Source organism: Phascolarctos cinereus, unplaced genomic scaffold, assembly GCF_003287225.1.
Source record: "Phascolarctos cinereus isolate Bilbo 61053 unplaced genomic scaffold, phaCin_HiC Scaffold_5;HRSCAF=322, whole genome shotgun sequence".
Classification (NCBI taxonomy): domain Eukaryota; kingdom Metazoa; phylum Chordata; class Mammalia; order Diprotodontia; family Phascolarctidae; genus Phascolarctos; species Phascolarctos cinereus.
Window position 1 is genome coordinate 76,855,509 of NW_027555958.1, and position 17,666 is coordinate 76,873,174.

Sequence of the window (17,666 nt, forward strand, 5' to 3'; positions counted from 1 at the left end):
CCATATCCTCCTGGGGCTTTGAAAGAGCTTGAGAGGAATTGGGGACATCTTTTATGGCCATGCCTCTGGGCTGGGAAGAGCCCCAAATTCCTCCACCCTCCTGTGTCTCCTGGCTGCCTTCATGGGACTATTGTCTCTTCCCCACCGCCTTCTCTTTTCTAGTTTATAGGGCATATGAGCCAGTCAACAGACAACTGAAAAAGAGATAAAATAAATTGAGTGAAAACAGTCACCTATCAGAACCAATAGGGAGCTAGGCTGGCATGGCAAGGGGTTATAAGAACCTACTTTGGTTGGGGTTTTTTTGTTTTTAATTTTTGTTCATTTTGAACTTGAATACAAAAAAGAAAAATAAAAGAACATTTCTATAAAGCAGGATTCAATATAAAACCATGAATTTCCATTTCACAGTTTCCTTTTTTTGAAAACCTATGTAATAAATATTATACATTATTTTCAAAGCTACTCTTCAAAGCACTTTTCTGTGCTTCCTTCTAAGTTTTCTTTTGTTCTCTGCTGTGCACTTTTTTTTTCTCCCACTCCACCTTGCCTTACAGAAGGCTACCATTAGACACAAATATGTGTGTATATAGATATAGATATGTAAAATCATACTATACATACTTCTATTTATCAGTTCTTTCTCTGGAAGTGGATAGCATCTTCCTTCAGCCCTTTGTATTTTGAGTATTTATAATACTTATTTATATTTATTTATTTTAAGTATTTCTAATATAATATGTATATTGAGTATTTATAATATTCAAAATGACTTAGCCATTTCAAAGCTGTTCTTAGAACAATATTGCTGTTACTATGTACAGTGTTCTCTTGGTTCTGCTCATTTCACTCTTCATTATTTCATGCAAATCTGTCAATGTTTTTCTAAAATCAACCAGCTCATCATTTCTTACAGCACAGTCATATACTACAACTCATTTAGCCATTCCCCAATTGATGGGCATCCCCTCAGTTTCCAGTTCTTTGCCACCACAAAGAGAGCTGCTATAAACATTTTAGGATATATAAGTTCTTTTCCTTTTGCCCTAATCACCTTAGGAAACAGATCTATAGTGGTATTGCTGGGTAAAAGAGTATAAACGGTTTTTATAACTCTTTTGGACATCACTCCAGATTGCTCTCCAAAATGGTTGGATCAATTCACAATTCCACCATCAGTGAATTAGTCCCAATTTTTCTCTACTCCCTCCAACATTTGTCACTTTCTCCTTCTATCATTTTAACCAATCTGATAGGTGTAAGATGATATCTCAAAGTTGTTTTAATTTACCTTTCTCTAATCAATATTGTTTTGGACCATTTTTTCATAAGACTATATATAGTTTTGATTTCTTCATAGAAAAAATGCTTATTCATATCCTTTGACCATTTATCAATTGGGAGATGACTCATATTCTTACAGATTTGACAAAGTTCTTTATATACTTGATATATGAGACCTTTATCTGAGAAACTCTGTAAATTTTTTCTCCCAAATTTCTATTTGCCTTCTAATCTTGGCTACATTAGTTTTATTTGTACAAAAACCTTTTAATTTAATGTAATCAAAATTATTCACTTTATACCTCACAATGTTCTCTATCTCTTGTTTACTTATAAATTATTCTCCTATGCATAAGTCTGATAGGTGGTATGTTCCTTGTTCTTCTAATTTTCTTATGACATCTCCCTTTATACCTAGGGCTTGTATCCATTTTGTCCTTATCTAAATAGTAAATGGTTTAAGATATTGGCCTATGTCCATTTTCTGCTAGACTGCTTTCCAGCTTTCCCAACAATTTTGGCCAAATAATTCTTATCCTAAAAGCTTAAATTTTAGGGTTGGCAAACATAGGGTTGCTATATTCATTTGTATGTCTGCACTATTACACTGATCTACTTTTCTATTTTTTAATATCTTAGTACCAGATAGTTTTGTTAATTACTTCCTTATAGTATAGTTTAAAATCTGGTATAACTAAACCCCTCCTTCTTTTACATTTTTTCATTAATTCCTTTGATATTCTTGACCTTTTGTTATTCCAAATGAATTTTGTTATGATTTTTTCTATCTCAGTAAAATAATTTTTGGCAATTTAATTGGGATGGCAGTGAATAAATAGATTCAATAAAATTGTCATTTTTATTATGTTGGTTCTGCCTACCCATGAACAATTAATATTTTTCCAGTTATTTAAATCTGGCTTTATTTGTATAAAAAGTGTTTTATAATTATGTTCATGTAGTTCCTGGGTTTGTTTTGGTAGATATATTTCCAGGTATTTTATATAGTCTACAATTATTTTAAATGGGATATCTCTTACTATCTCTTCTCGAAGGGTTTTGTTGGTAATATAAAGAAATACTGGTGATTAACATAGGTCTATTTTATATCCTGCTACTTTGCTAAAATTATTCCACTAACTTTTTAGTTGCATCTTTAGGATTTTCCAAGTGTATCATCATGTTGTCTGCAAAAAGAGATAGTTTTATTACCTCATTGCCCATTCTGATTCCTTAAATTTCTTTTTCTTATTCCAGTTGCTAGAATTTCTAATGCAATATTGAATAATACTGGTGACAATGGGCATCTTTGTTTCACTCTTGATTTTATTGGGAAGGCTTCTAGCTTATCTCCTTTACAAATAATGCTTGCTGATGGTTTTAGGTAGATGTTTCTTATAATTTTAAGGAAAAATTCCTTTATATCTATGCTTTCAAGTGCTTTTAATAGAAATGAGTGTTATATTTTATCAAAAGCCTTTTCTGCATCTATTGATGTAATCATTTTGTTATTTTTGTTATTGATATCATCAGTACATCTAAACATCTACAAGGAGAGGAGGTGCTGACTTGCATCAGGAGAAGGAGTTTCTTCCCCTGGGATTTCCCTATACCAATGAGATTACAGATGTACGACCTAACCTCATGTATAAGGGATAAATAGATAGAAAGATGAATATATAGATGATAGATAGGCAGATAGCTAGATAGACAGACAGACAGACCGACCGACCATTTATTAAGTGCCAGGAATCATGCTAAGCGCTAGAGATTTTTTAATCTCTATTTTTATTTAATCTCAATTTTTTTAAAAAGAGACAATCCATAAATAGAACTAGAAATAGGAGTAGATGGCAGGGAGAGTACAGCCCTGTAAGGACAAGTCCACAGAGCAAACAGAGGGGCTGGAAGGCTAGGAGTAGGGAAAAAACCCGATTTCATTGGTAGAGGGAACTCTCAGGTGAGAAAACTCTCTCCAGCAATGCAGATTGGCACTTTCTCCCCAATTTATATTCTCTAGTCTCGGAGAGCACAGAGAGGTTCTGACTTGTCCAATGCAGTGTGTCAGAAGTGGGAGAGGAGGTAGAGTGTAAAGGGAAGGAGTGATGTGGATATACAAAAAAACTACAATACAAATTAAAAAATAACTAAGTGCATAAAAGTAAGGTTAAACTGGGTGGCCTGAGAGTCTTAGGGAGGGAGGGACTATCTGGAGGAAATCAGAGAAGGCTTTAGAGAGCTGGTGGCAATTGATCTAGGCCTTGGAGGAGAAAGATGTCAATAAATGAGGGGAGGGGAGGAAGAAAGAAGTCAAGCATGGGGGTTGGCATCCTCAGAAATACAGAGGCATATAGGAGAGAATAGGGCAAGAAGAGGAAGCAATGAATAATCCGGTGTGGCTGAAGCATAAAGTGTGTGGGAATTATGTGAAATAAGTCTGGAAAGAAAGGTCAGTAGCAGGTTTTCAAAGCCCCTGAACACTAAGGAGTTTATATTTTGTTCATTGGGCAATAGGAGGGCCCCAAAGGTTTGGATGTAGAAGTGATGTGATTGGAGTTTTGCATCAGGGAGATTACATTATCTAGGGGTGTGGGCAATCAATCAGTCATAAAACATTTATTAAGTGCCTACTATGTACGAGGCACTATAGATACAAAGACAATGTGACCAAGTTTCCAGCCAAGCTTGTGGGCATTTTTCGTGCCCCTGCATTCGTGCAGAGAGATATGATTCTTAATTGTTGGATCGAATGCTGACAGGACACTATGGACCTGTGTGTGAGGGGCAGAGTTGGTGCCAGAGCTTTTTGGGTAAAACACACACCTTGAGAGAAAGAGAGAGAGAGAGAGAGAGAGAGAGAGAGAGAGAGAGAGAGAGAGAGAGAGAGAGAGACAGGCAGGCAGACAGACAGAGACAGAGAGAGAGAGTTAAAAGAACTGTCAGAGCTCCAGGTATAAAGAAGCAGCTGGGTTCTCAACATATCCCTGAAATCCACCATGCCTTCCTAGAGACTTCAAAGAGAAATTTTCCCTTTGTTGCCATTAGGGTCTTTCTCTTATGGAACTGAGATCTTATCTAGTTGAAATCTTAAGAAATTTCACTCTTGTGTATTTTCTAGTAAATATTTGTGGAGATTCTTCAATTTCTGTCTGCTGTAAATGGGTTTATTCATTATTATTTGTGATGATCTTTTGTATAATGATCATTTGATGGGAAAGAGTTAAGCTGGTGAGTTTAAACTAAAGGGGCTACCCTCACTCTTAAGGGCTAGGGACCAGAGAAGTAGCTTTAGTTCTGAACCAGACTTGTACCTTTAGACAAGCATTATTTAAAGGGGGGGGCAGTTAGATAAAAATCTAAACTAGTACTCTTCTTGGGGAAGGCCCTAGCCTTTATTTTGTTCCTCACTAAAGGCAGAAATTACAGTCTCTCTTATAGAAGAGGGAATCAGATTCCAAGAATTGCTAACCAAATCGCCCTTGAGCCATGTCTAGACATTTAGATATCCCATGTAGGCATATGTGTTGTTTAGTCATTTTTCAGTCATATCTAACTCTTCGTGACCCCGTTTGGGGTCTTCTACGCAAAGATACTGGAGTGATTTGCCATTTCCTTCTCCAGCTCATTTGACAGATGAGGAAGCTGAGGCAAACAGGGTTAAGTGATTTGCTCAGGGTCATACAACTAATGAGTGTCTGGGGTCTGGATTTGAACTCAGGAAGGAGTCTTCCTGACTCCATGCCAAGAAGCTCTATCCACTGCACCACCTAGTGGCCTGTAGACATACACATCTCACAACAGAAAATGAATCTGTTCCTGCCTTTGAGTAGTTTGCATTCTGCCAGGGGAACCTAATCCACGAGGTTGCCCTTCTCCCTCAATTTTCATTTCTTGTTACCCATTTTTAAAAATAAATATGACACAAAGGATTTGAACTCTTTGGGGGCAGGGGCCATTTGTATTTTATTTTCACATTCTTGAGAAGCAGCATGGTATAGTGCAGGGCTGTAGGGAACCTGTGGCCTCCAGGCCACATGTGGCCTTCTAGGTCCTCGGGTGTGGCCTTTTTTTTCTTTTCTTTTTTAAGGCAGTTGGGGGTTAAGTGACTTGCCCAGGGTCACACAGCTGGTAAGTGTCAAGTGTTTAGTCTGAGACCAGATTTGAACTCAGGTCCTCCTGACTTCAGGGCCGGTGCTCTATCCACTGTGCCACCTAGCTGGCCCCGACCAATTCTTGATGAAATCTCACTGCCTTCTAGGTCCTTGGGTGCAGCCTTTTGACTGAGTCCAAGTTTTATAGAACAAATCCTTTTATTAAGGGGCTTTATCTGTGAAGTTTGGATTCAGTCCACGTTCAAAAATTCCAATAATGAGTAGTGAGTTAGCCAAAGGATAGGTGGAAGGAGAGAAGGGGAAACAGCAGAGATTGTAGCAAACCTACAAACCAGAAAATCAGTCTCTGGATAAGATGTTCATATGAAGCTTTTCCTGTTCTCCCCAGGAGCTAGTATCTCTCCTCCCAACCCCCACCTCCACCCTTCCTTCCCACCCCCTCCCCAAACTATTACCTTGTATTTACTTTGTGTCTTGTATCTACATGTTGTGGACAAGCTGTCTCTCTCCAATAGAATGTAAGCTTCCTAAAGGCAGGGACTGTTGTAGTTTTGTCTTTGTAAAGGCACATAATAAACCCTTAACTAATCCTTATTGATTAATCGATAATATTCTGACTCTTTCCAGGAGATATAAATGAGCTGATTGAAATGATCCGCCACCACGTGCCAGAAGCAAAGCTAGTAGAATGTATTGGCCAAGAGCTTATTTTTCTCCTCCCAAATAAGGGTTTCAAGCAGCGGGCCTATGCCAGCCTCTTTAGAGAGTTAGAGGAAACTCTCCCCGACCTGGGCCTCAGCAGCTTTGGGATATCTGACACTCCACTAGAAGAGGTAAAAGAGGCTCTGCTGGGGACTCTGGGAATTATCTTGGTGTAAGGGGTTCTGATAAATTTGATGAGGTTCCTCAGTGTGCCTGAAGAGGAGGCATCAGAAAGGTACTTGTGACAGGCCTTATTGAGAGGAGCCAGGGAGCTCCTATGATTGGGTCTCAGGGACTGGGGGCTGCTGCAAGGTGATTAGTGACTGAGAGTCAGAGGTCAAGATTTGGGGGGGAAAAGAACCACTGCTGCCCCATAGTCTGTAAAAGTGAGCTGATTGAGATTCTCCCTCTCTCTGTCTCTCTCTCTGTGCACTTCTCTCCTTCCCTGTCTTTCTCTGTGTCTCTTTCTGTGTCTCCCCCTCCCCTTCCTTTCCCCCTCCTTTCCCATGGATTGCAGATCAGAATGCAGCTGAGCTTGGGAAAGAGGGAAGAGGGGATTTCTCTCTTTCCCTTCCCCAAGAGCAGAAGCGCATGCCCTTGGTAACACGTGCTTAATATAGCCTAAAAAAGGTTCAAAGACTTGGCTCTTGAGGCCTAACCTCTTGTTTAGGAGAAGCAGTATTTTGAAGTTCCCAGGCAATGCAATGGCAGATCTAGCCTTCTCAAAGAAAAAAGGGATTTCCTGTGAATACTCTCGAATTTGAGAGTTTCTAAATTCAAGCCGTCTTGTACTAGTCTCTCAAAAGATTTCTTCAACAGTTTGCTTCTTGGGGATGAAAGAGGATGGCCAGTGAGGCGTGCCCTGTAACTGGACTAAATCCATGCCATGGGCTTGGGGCAGGAGCTTTAGTCCTTGAAAAACCACTGTTGCCGAGAGTTACTCTGACAACGCGGGTCCATAGGAAGGGGCTGTTTGTCAGGCAGCTCCTGGGGAGTCTGAAAGTCTATTTGAGTGCTTTATGTGCTCCGATATCTATTAATGGATTCCAAGAAGTACTTTATGTCTCCTGGATCTTCTGTAGGTGGGGGTGGGAGGTGGCAAATAAAGGCTATCTCATACCTGTTGTGCATTTAGTGAATTGAATTTAGTGAACCCTGGGGTAGAGCACAGGGATGGGCAGATGATTCTCAGTCAGCCAGTCACCAGGAGGCAGCCACAGGCCCCAAATCTGAGCCAATATGGCTCCAGTGGACCCTGCTCACATTCCAAGAGGAAGTGTCCTTTAGCTTCTATCCACCTATTGTCTGGTCATCACTGATTGAGGAACTCATCAAATTGGTCAGGGATTCATGTGACCAATCCTCCCTTACACAGGCCTGTGTCTTATCTTCATGCTAGATTATGAGCTCAGCAAGGCCAGTGTCTGTCCCTTCTCTAAATTTTTTTATCCTTTATACATATTTATTAACTGATTGAATGAATGAATGAATGAATGAATGAAAAGCTAGAACATATTTTCCCCTACATAAACTTAACAAATTCAAACTGTTGGACAGATTTTCCCAGTGACCTTTATAGATGGAAGTATCCAAGTCACATCTACAATTTCTTTTTTTTTGACAGATTTTCCTGAGGGTCACAGGAGATTCTGAATCAGGAGCGCTGTTTGTAGGTATGGGCTGGTGGTTTTGTTTCTAAATTGGGAGCACCGTTTGTATGCTGGGGTTTGTGTTTTTGTTTCTTTTTAAAGAATTTCTCACTGTAAGAATCACTTAAGTTAAAGCCTTGGAGAGCCAGAAAAAGCTGTCATTTGCCTCTTTAGAGCACATCTGATGTTTCCCATTGTATGATCATGGCTATTAAGTTAGAGTACTGGGTTCAAATACCCCCTCTGCTGCTCACTACTGTGTGACCTTGGGCAGTTCCCTGGGCCTCAGTTTCCTCATCTGTAAAATGAAGAAAAATGAAGAGGTTGGACTGGGTGGCCTTTCAGCTCCCTTCTGTCTAAATCTGTGATCCTACAATCACCTGCCATTGTGCACAATGGCAGAGAAAGCTGTAGGTAGAAGCTGTTGAAAACTAACAGTGAGAGAGCAGCCGCCCCCCACCCCCATACCTTGGGACTCACTATCCCCAACCCCAAGTGCACTCAAAGGTTAGGTTTCCAGAGCAAAGCTCCATATCCCTCTCATGGTTCTAAGGTTAACCTGGAGGTTATAGGGTTTTTTCAAACGCCCTTGAGAAGTGGCTTTAGTTCTGAACCAGACTTGTACCTTTAGAGGAGCATTATTTAAGGGGAGCGGGGCAGATAGATATACATCTAAACTAGTACTCTTCTTGGGGAAGGGCCATAGTGTTTCTTTTATTCCCCACTAAAGGCAGAAATTGCAGTGTCTCTCGTAGAAGGAGGGGTCAGATTCCAAGATTAAACCCCATTCTAGTGTTGTCTCCAGGTTAAAATGTTCCATCCTAGAGGGCAGGGACTGCATTTTGCCTAGCTTTTTAGCACCAATGCTTAGCACAGTACCTGGCACCTAGTGACTGCTTAATAAATGCCAGTCTGCATTGGTGGAAGAATTTTACTCACTGGGAGTTCCCTGTCCTTATTTAAGTCATAGGTCCAAAAATATGTAATTTACCATGCTAAGTGCCAAGGACATGGTATGATTTTCTACAGGCCTCTATGGGTAAAGATGGCTGGGAAGCTTTGGATGATATTTTTTCAAATCTTTCATGTGAGCATTCTTCCAAATGATCACTTTAATTTCCAAAATCAGGTGACACTCAGCAGAAAGGACCAAGTTTTAGCTTCAGAAACCCCAGTTCCAGTAGAAATGAGAAAGCAGCAAGAGGACACCAGGCCTCCAATGGCTCCTCAGCCCCAGAACAAATCCATTGTGCAGAGGGCCAGGCAAGCAAGGAGCCTGAGAACACCAGGGTGCAGCTGAACAAGGGACCTCAGCTGCTCTGTCAGCACGTCCAGGCTTTACTCATTAAGAGGTTCCACCATGCTGTCCGGAGCCGCAAAGACTTCCTTGCTCAGGTATTCAGCCCTTTGGTTTGGATCAAATGTTCCTTAGGACTTGACACTTATGAATGGCGAGACAGTTCTAAGGTTTGTGATTCCAACCTGGAAAGCTTTTTATTATATCTCACGTGTTATGCATACATGATCTCATAGAAGTGTTCTACCTTTCTCCTCTCTCACCTGTCCCTCTCTTCACTCCTCTCCTCTCTCCATCTCTTCTTTCTCTCTCCCTCTTCTCTGTCTCTCTTTCTTTCCCATCTCCTTCAATTTCCTCATCTGTAAAATAGGGATAATGATAGCATCAACCTCACAAGGTCCTTGTGAGGGTCAAATGAGATAACCTATATGAAAAGCTTAGGTATTATTATTATTCAATAACACAAACTGGCTTCATGAAAATCAAACTCAACTGAGTAGTAAAAATAGTATAATTTAGATTTATGTTATGTAGGCAACTCTCTAAGACTCTCCTTTGCAGAACAGGAGCTGATATACATTGACAGAGGCATTTTCCTCACCAGGACTTCCCTATAGCAATAAAATCAACAGATTCAGACCCCCCAAAAATGATATAGTGAAAATGTTCTTATGAATTATTTAAATATTTGCATTGAACTTTATAGTCATTTGTTAATTAATCCTCACACTACACCTGGCACATTAGTGCTATTATTATCTCCCTTTTTTAACCTAGGGGAAACTGAGCCATAGAGGAATATAAGGTATATAAGGTAAAGCAACTAGGTAGCATAGTAGATGGAGTGTAGGACTTGGCATCAGGATGACCTGAGTTCAGATCCAGCCTCAGGCACTTACTGTCTCATCCTGGCAAGTCCTTTAATCTATATCTGCCTCAGTTTTCTCAACTGTGAAATGGAGATACGAATAGCACCTACCTCCCACAGTTGTTGTGAGGATCAAATAAGATAGTATTTGTAAATTGCCTGGCTCATAATGGGTGCTAAATAAATGCTGGCTAAGTGATGAGAGCTTTATGTGGCATAGTGGAAAGAGTGTTGGCCTTAGATTCCAAAGACCGAAGTTAGAGTCCCTGTCTGACCACTTCCTAGAGGTTTAAGAAGGCTGGAAAGGGAAAGGCGGCTTAGGAAAGGGAATAGCAGCTTATGAAGGGCTTTGAACTCGAGCCGGAGGGTTTTACATTTGCCCCTGGAGCGGCTCAGGTCTAACATCTCTTTTGTCTAACAGATTGTGCTCCCAGCTGGCTTTGTGTGTTTGGCTTTGCTGCTTGCTGTCATCATCCCCCCTTTTGGAGAGTATCCTCCTTTGACGCTTCACCCCTGGATTTATGGACAGCAGTACACCTTCTTCAGGTCAGATATCTAAGAGGTCATTAGGCGTCTTGCTTCTCCTGTTCTTTCCCTGGTCTGTGACACACATTTGTGTGCCACAAGTGTGTCCATACCTTCCTAAATAGTTGTAGGCTGCTCCGAGGGCCTTTGACCTGCCCACTCTATTGGGAAGTTAATGAATTCTTTATCACTGACTGCCCTTGGACATCTGAGCTTCTGCTTTCACTTTCTGGAAAGTTATAATACAGGCAAATAACCCATAGAAAATGACCCACAGAGAGGAAGAACACCATTAGGGGTTGAAGCCAAACCTTTTCAGGTCATACGTATTATATCCATCTTTGGGCCCTCATAAGATGCATTAATGTTTAAATGTTCCGGCTCTGATACTCATTGGTCAGATGACCTTGGCCAATTCACTTAAACTGGTTAGACATTATGGTACAGTGAAACAGAATCAAAAGATTAAGAATCAGGAGATCTAGGTCTGAATCCTGATTCTGACACTTAATACCTATGAATTGTGAGAAAGTCACTTAATCTTCCTATGCCTCTGTTAACTTATTTGCAAAACGAGGGTAATGATTCCTGCTCTCTCATAGTGTTTCGGGAGGAACAAATGAAATGAGTTATGTGATGTGATTTTCAGATTTTAAAATGTTGTGTGTTGTGAGCTGTTATCACTGTTAACGGCTCTGCTCCAGCGTCAGCCTCCCATGGGTCAGTGACAACTTCAAGTCAGTTTCCTTCCCACGTGGTCCCAGTAGCAGCTGGTTTGCTGTGCTCTGCCACAGAATTGTTTCTGTAAAATAAGGCTTTTCCCAATCTGCTTAGCTCTGAACAGCCAGGCAATGAACAACTGTCAACCCTTGCTGAGGTTCTCCTGAATAGACCGGGATTTGGAAATCGCTGCCTGAAAGAAGAGGCCTTCCCGTAAGTCTGAGCGTCCTCTTGTTTTTCCAGTTTTCCAGGTGGGAAGGAGAGTGGCAGAAAATTACTGGGAGAGAGTATGGGCTTGTTGCAGGGAAGAATCAGAGGATGAGAGAAGTCTTTTGTGTTGATTCCTTTGGGTTTTCCTACAACCTCCCTGATAAGACCATAATTATTCAGGGCTGGAAGGCACCATCGCTGTCTGGGAGATCATCTAGTACAACTGCCTGTTTGAACTCTGCCTTTTTAAAAAATATTTACATATGAGGAAACCGAAGCCCAAAGAGATTAACTGCCTTGTTCAAGGTCACATAGGTAGAAAGAAATTGAATCAGGGTCTTCTGACCCTGGAGTGGAACCCAGGTCTTGTCCTACTATACGAAAGACTTCTCTCACTCTCTGCCTTCTTTCAAGGAACATACAAGGGCATGGAGGATAGATCGAGGGTGTGCTTGTATACATAAATTGCTGCCTCTCAGACATCAGTGTTATAGGAATTGGAGAATAGTTAGTTACCCCCAAATAGATTGGGCTACCTCGAAAGAAAGTAGGTCTCTACACCCCCTAAAAGTCCTTTGAGCAGAAACTAGATGACATCATGTCAGATATATCCAGGTCCAAACCCTTTCGCTCGTGTGGGCTGGATCAGATGGGTACTGAAGTTTCTTCCGACTCTAAAATTCTGTGCGTGAGGCTACAAGAGGCAGATCTGGAGGCAGCCCCCAGACCTCCTCGTCATCGCCATATTTCCCCCATTCAGCTTTTTTTCAGAGCTGATCAGTAACCAAATAAGCATATCAAAACTTCATCTTTTGTTTTTCACACCCTTCATCTCCTAATGGGGCTAAGAAGGAGGAAAGTGGCCAGAAGGAGAGAAAGAGGGGAAAAAAGGAACCTGCACAATCCACCATCTGGATAAGATGTCCCTGAAAAATTAGTGAATCAATCAAACCGCAGGCAACTCTTATGAAGCACTGTCTGGGCCCTGTGGGGGTGAAGGGCGGGGTGTACAAAACAGTCTAGGACTTGGTCTCTGACTATAATTGATCTTTGAAATGTAAGCTCCCTGAGGGCAGGCAGGGACTGTTTCGTTTGTGTATTTGCAACAACACTGGCTACTATAGATCTGTATATATAGTAGGTATTTACTAAAAATTTGCGGAATTAAGTAATTTGGTTGTACAAACATAAATGATCCTACAGCTTTCCAACCTGTATGTGTTATGGAGATTTTCTAAGCAAAAACTACCCTTCATCCAAAAGGTGTGTCTGCTGAAATCCTACTCATCTGCCAAAACCCAAGTCAGATGCTTCCCACCAACTCAGCGTTTTTCCGTCTTCTGAGCCATCCACAGCACTTTGTCCTCACAGGGCACTTATAGCCTATCAAAGCTCTGATGATTAGTATATTTATCACATCCCCTCCTCCCACTGCTTTCATGGTCTTAGACACATCTCTCTGAGCCTCAGCAGCAGAGTCTGCAAAATGGGGATAATAAAATCTCACAGGGTTGGCATGAGGCTCAAATTATATAACTTATGATACTTTGCCAGTCTTCAAGTGCTCTATAAAGCATAGTTGTTATTAGTGAGAGGCAGCATGAAGATGAGACAGAGAGCAGACTTTGAAGAGATGGGCTCATTCCCTGCTTCTGACACATTCTAGCTGTGTGACCATGGGCATTCGCTTAACCATTCGGTGCCCCCAAACAACTCTGAGGCTTGAGGTTACAGAATATTGCCAATCTTCACGGGCAAAGGAAGTTTCAATACTGGAAATTCCCAGATGGGAATGGGATCATAGGTGTAGGGGAAAAGTCAATAGTCAATAAATACTTATTAAACGATCTGTTATGTGCCAAGCACTATGCTAAGCGCTGCTGATACAAATGTGGAAAATGAAAAACCATCCCTACCCTCAAGAAGCCTACAGTCTAATGAGGGAAAACCCCACACAAAAGAAAACTGAAAAGGGAGGAGGGAGGCACTTTGTGCTGGGTTGTGATGGAGAAGTTCAAAACAGTGTAGCGAGGTGGGAGATGAAGAGATGGCCGGTGTGGACACCTTCCTTAAATGGAGATGTTGCAAGGATCTCTTTGCTTAACCTCCCATCAGAGGGGCAGAGGGTAATGAGGATACTGATGAAGTGGGAGTACCAAGGCTGACATAGTGTTGAAAAATGATGAGGTTCCTGGAGGCATGAAAAAAAAAAAGGAAAGAAAAAGTTGTTCTTGTTATTGTAGCGCTCTTATAGGTAGGAAGTAGATCTCTTAAAGGTAAATGTTTAAGTCACCTGCATATTTCAGCATCCCCTCCCTAGCACTGTGTCCTGTATATAGTGGGTATTTAATAAATATTTGCTAAATTGAATTGAATGTTAATGTAACAGGATGTGGGCCTGTGTTTCATGTTGTTTCTGAGGATTTTATGAATGTCATAACTGGAATTTAAAATATTCTCTCTTTCCTGATCCAGGAATTATCCATGTGGCAATTCAACATCCTGGAAGACCCCCTCTGTTTCTCCTAACATGACTCATCTGTTCCAGAAGCAAAAATGGACAGCAGACAACCCCTCTCCTGCCTGCAAGTGCAGCACCCGAGAGAAGCTCATGATGCTCCCAGAATGCCCTGTGGGGGCAGGGGGGCCCCCTCCTCCAGAGGTACCAGTCAGCCCTCCAAGGGAGTCTGGCCACTGAGCCTAACATCCAAACAATAAATACATGATGCATCCTAGCCAACAGGAGCGGAGCAGGGGGCTACACTGCACCCTCATGTCCTTTTGTAGTGAACTACCCAGAGGGAGCTATAGGAAATAGTATGGAAAAGGACCCAGGCCAAAAAGCAGAATGACCACCAGATCTACCCTCCCACTCAGTCACCCAGCCGATAATTCCCCAGGGTTTGCTACGTGTTCAGCATAATGGTCTCAGCACACTCCCATCCTCTGTCTCTTTCTAATCATTAACACACCAATTTATAGCGTGTCACTCTCCTACTCAAGAAGCTTCAGTGGCTCCCTCTTGCAGTGTCATATTGGTAAATGTTTAGTAATTACCTTGCTGAAAAACAAGCAAACGTATACACTGAATACTTTTAAGTTTAATCTGCATTATTAATATTTTCTCCAACGCTGTCTTAAGACCAGTCAATCAACAAAGCAACCATTGATTTGTAGTGTTTGAAGCATTTATAGTTTCCAAGGCATAAATACTTGCACTGAAAATTTTAACAACTGGCCGTTGCTTCTAAGATAAAATACAGACTCCTCTGGCATGTAAAGCCTTTACATATCTGGCTCCAGACTATTTTTTCAGGCTGATAACACCTTATTCCATCTCACTTATTCTGTGGTCCAGACAAATGGCATAAGTAAGAACATGGAATCAGGCATTTAGAACTACAAGGAGCCTGAGAAATAGAATGGAGCAAATAGAATTCAGTGAATACATGAGACAAGAAATATTAGAATGAAGTCAAATGGCTGAAAAATAAATAGAAGAAAATATAAGCAATGAGATAAAGCATGTATTAAATACTTAAAAGTGTGTGCCAGGCACTATATAAGGTATCTACTATCAAAAATAACTAGCTAGGAAAATGGATTAAGGAAAAAAAATGTAAGAATCTTTGAACTCTGAAAACCATAACCAGCCACCCCCCAAAAAAAAATCTGAATGCCGTATTTCAAGTAATAATAATAAAAAAAAAATTCCTGGATCTATTCAAATCAGAAGACAAAGCACAAATAGAAAAAAAAATCCACTAATTTTCCTGTAAGAAACCCTAAACTGAAAACATCCAGTCAGTAATGTCCACAATGCCAAAAAATACTGCGAGTGTCCAGAAATAAAGAGTTCAGGGACCAAAGAACCATGGTCAGCATCACACAAGACTTAGCAGTAATACTATAAAGGAGAGAAAATCTCCATATACGATATTCCAAAAAGCAAAGATAAAGATTTACAACCAACCAAATTTACTCAGTAATATCCTACAGTGGAAGACAAACAGATTTTTAATATAGTAGAGGACTTTAAAGCATTCATGGTGAAAATGTTGAGTAGAAACTTTGAAATGAAAACACAAAAGTCAAGAGAAACCTAGAAAGATGTCCAAGGCTGGGGATGTGAAAAATGATCTGAAGTCAGTGAGATTTATTTTCTTAGGTGAGTTTGTACTTACTCACTTGTCAATCAACTTCAGCCCCAAGAAGAAATTAGAAGGGATCTCAGAGGTCATCTAGCTCAACAAGGTAACTATTAAATTGAAATATGAATCTCCCATATAACATCTGTGACAAGTGGTTATCCATGCTATGCTTTGAACATCTCCCAGGATGGGTAGTTCACCTGATGAACCAGCTCATTTCATTGTTTAACAGCTATTCTTATTGAGACTTGTTTCTGAAGTGAACTGGAATCTATGGCCCTAAAAATTTATGCAATGTATGCCCCTGAAATCTAAGCCAGGCAGAAGAGATCTAATCCCTCTCAGCAAGACAGACTCATCACTAGGAGCTTGACTAGCTCCAAGGACCCAAGGCAAATCGTGCTGTATGACTGGTTCAGGAGAAAGATGGCTAGATTTGGAGCTGAGGACCTGGATTTGAATTTTGGCTCTACCGTGTGCTATCTTTGTGACTTTGAACAAATAACTTCACTCTCTGGGACTCAATTTGCTCCTTTATAAAATGAAAGGGAGGTGATTGGACAAGATAGCCTCTAAGGACCCTTCCAGCTCTAAATCTCTGGTCCTGTGATCTGATCTTTCTAAGATTCTATACTCTCTTCCTAAGAGTTTTATATTAGGAAGTGTGTGGATGGGGACAGAGTAACAGCCCTCTCACTCGTGCTTTAGTAATGATGAAGAACTTTGCTGGCTAATTAAATGGTCTTCAAGTTCTCTTCCAGCTCTAAAAAAAAATTGTAAGATCTATTCTTTAATCATAGATACACAAATCCAGAATTCTGGACTTGACCTGTAGGCAACAAAGAGGGATGACTGATTTACCTGAACTATGAAAGGCACGGTCAAGATTAGGGCTTATTAACCCTTTTTGTCTGTGTGTATGTGGTGTGGACCCCTTTGACAGTCTGGTGAAGACTATGGACTCCTTTTCAAACTAATGTTTTTTAAATCCATAAAGTAAAAAACATACCATGCAAAATAAATAATTGTATTGAAATACAATTATCAAAACATCAAATTATCAAAAAACAAGTTCACAGACCCTGATGAAATACCTCTGGCTTAGATCAATCAATGAGCAAGTATTTGTTAAGCATCTACTGTATGCTAGAAACTACACTAGATCCTGGGCATACAGAAACAAAGGATTAACAGTGTCTACCCTCAAGGAGCTTATGTTCTATTGGCAGAACCAAGATGGACACATATTAAATATATAAAAAATAAAATACAAAGGGGATTTTTTTTTGGTAAGGAAAATAGGCCAGGGATGGATTAGAGTCCAAAGTTTTCTGATTAGATAGAGGTTAAACCATTATTTGGAAAAGACTGTCCTTCAGGTCAGCAACCTTTGGCAAGCAGGGCAGTTGGCAATGCTCATGGATGCCACTGGCAAGGGGAAAGGAAGCAAAAAGATGTGAGGAGAAAAGGAGAAGAGGTGGGGGGGAAAGGGAAGGGAAAGATAAACAGAAGAGAATTAAGCAATTAAAAGACATGTTGATGGGGTGTGTGTGCCTTTCTCTTTCTGAAAGCTGATTCTGAGTTGGAAAAAAAAAATCATCTGCTCCTAAATTTGAAGCAATACCCCCCTCTGGTGGCTAAATACACCCACTTCAGCCTTCATTCACATTTTGCTATCTTACCAAAATTCCCCAAGAAAACAGAAAGCTTTGTTTTTCACTGGGTAAGAAACTGTTCCGTAACTGGATTTCACTAAAGTTAAAGGGACTCTAGACTCCAAAGCAATTAATGGGGATTCCTCTCTCATGTCCCCAGAGAGTACAACGCAGCACGGAAATCCTGCAGGACCTCACAAACCGGAACATCTCAGACTTCCTGGTAAAAACATATCCCACGCTTATAAGAAGCAGGTAAGGAGAGGTTAATAGGATCCTATCAGAGAGGTGGTTAGGATCCCAGATTTAGAATTGGAAGGGACCTTAGAGGACTTCTAGCCTAAAGCGTTCATGTCTTGCATCCTACATCCTTGGGGTGTAAAGTCAGCCTGATTTTTTTTTTCTGCATAAAAAAATCAGATTTTGTTCTTTACTTGTGGCCAATTCTACCACCCAATTGCTCCCAGTGGTTGCAACCTGTGGAACTACACTT

The 17,666-nt window shown here is 40.7% G+C and overlaps 1 protein-coding gene across 1 annotated transcript in view; it reads left to right on the plus strand.

The window, feature by feature from the left end:
• Positions 1-17,666, plus strand: part of LOC110197949 (retinal-specific phospholipid-transporting ATPase ABCA4) — a 135,265-nt gene that overhangs the window by 75,836 nt on the left and 41,763 nt on the right. Inside the window, 7 exon segments of the mRNA XM_078155530.1 lie at positions 6,024-6,229; positions 7,723-7,771; positions 8,877-9,142; positions 10,334-10,458; positions 11,272-11,370; positions 13,843-14,029; positions 17,334-17,428. Coding sequence (XP_078011656.1) covers positions 6,024-6,229; positions 7,723-7,771; positions 8,877-9,142; positions 10,334-10,458; positions 11,272-11,370; positions 13,843-14,029; positions 17,334-17,428 — 1,027 coding nt within the window.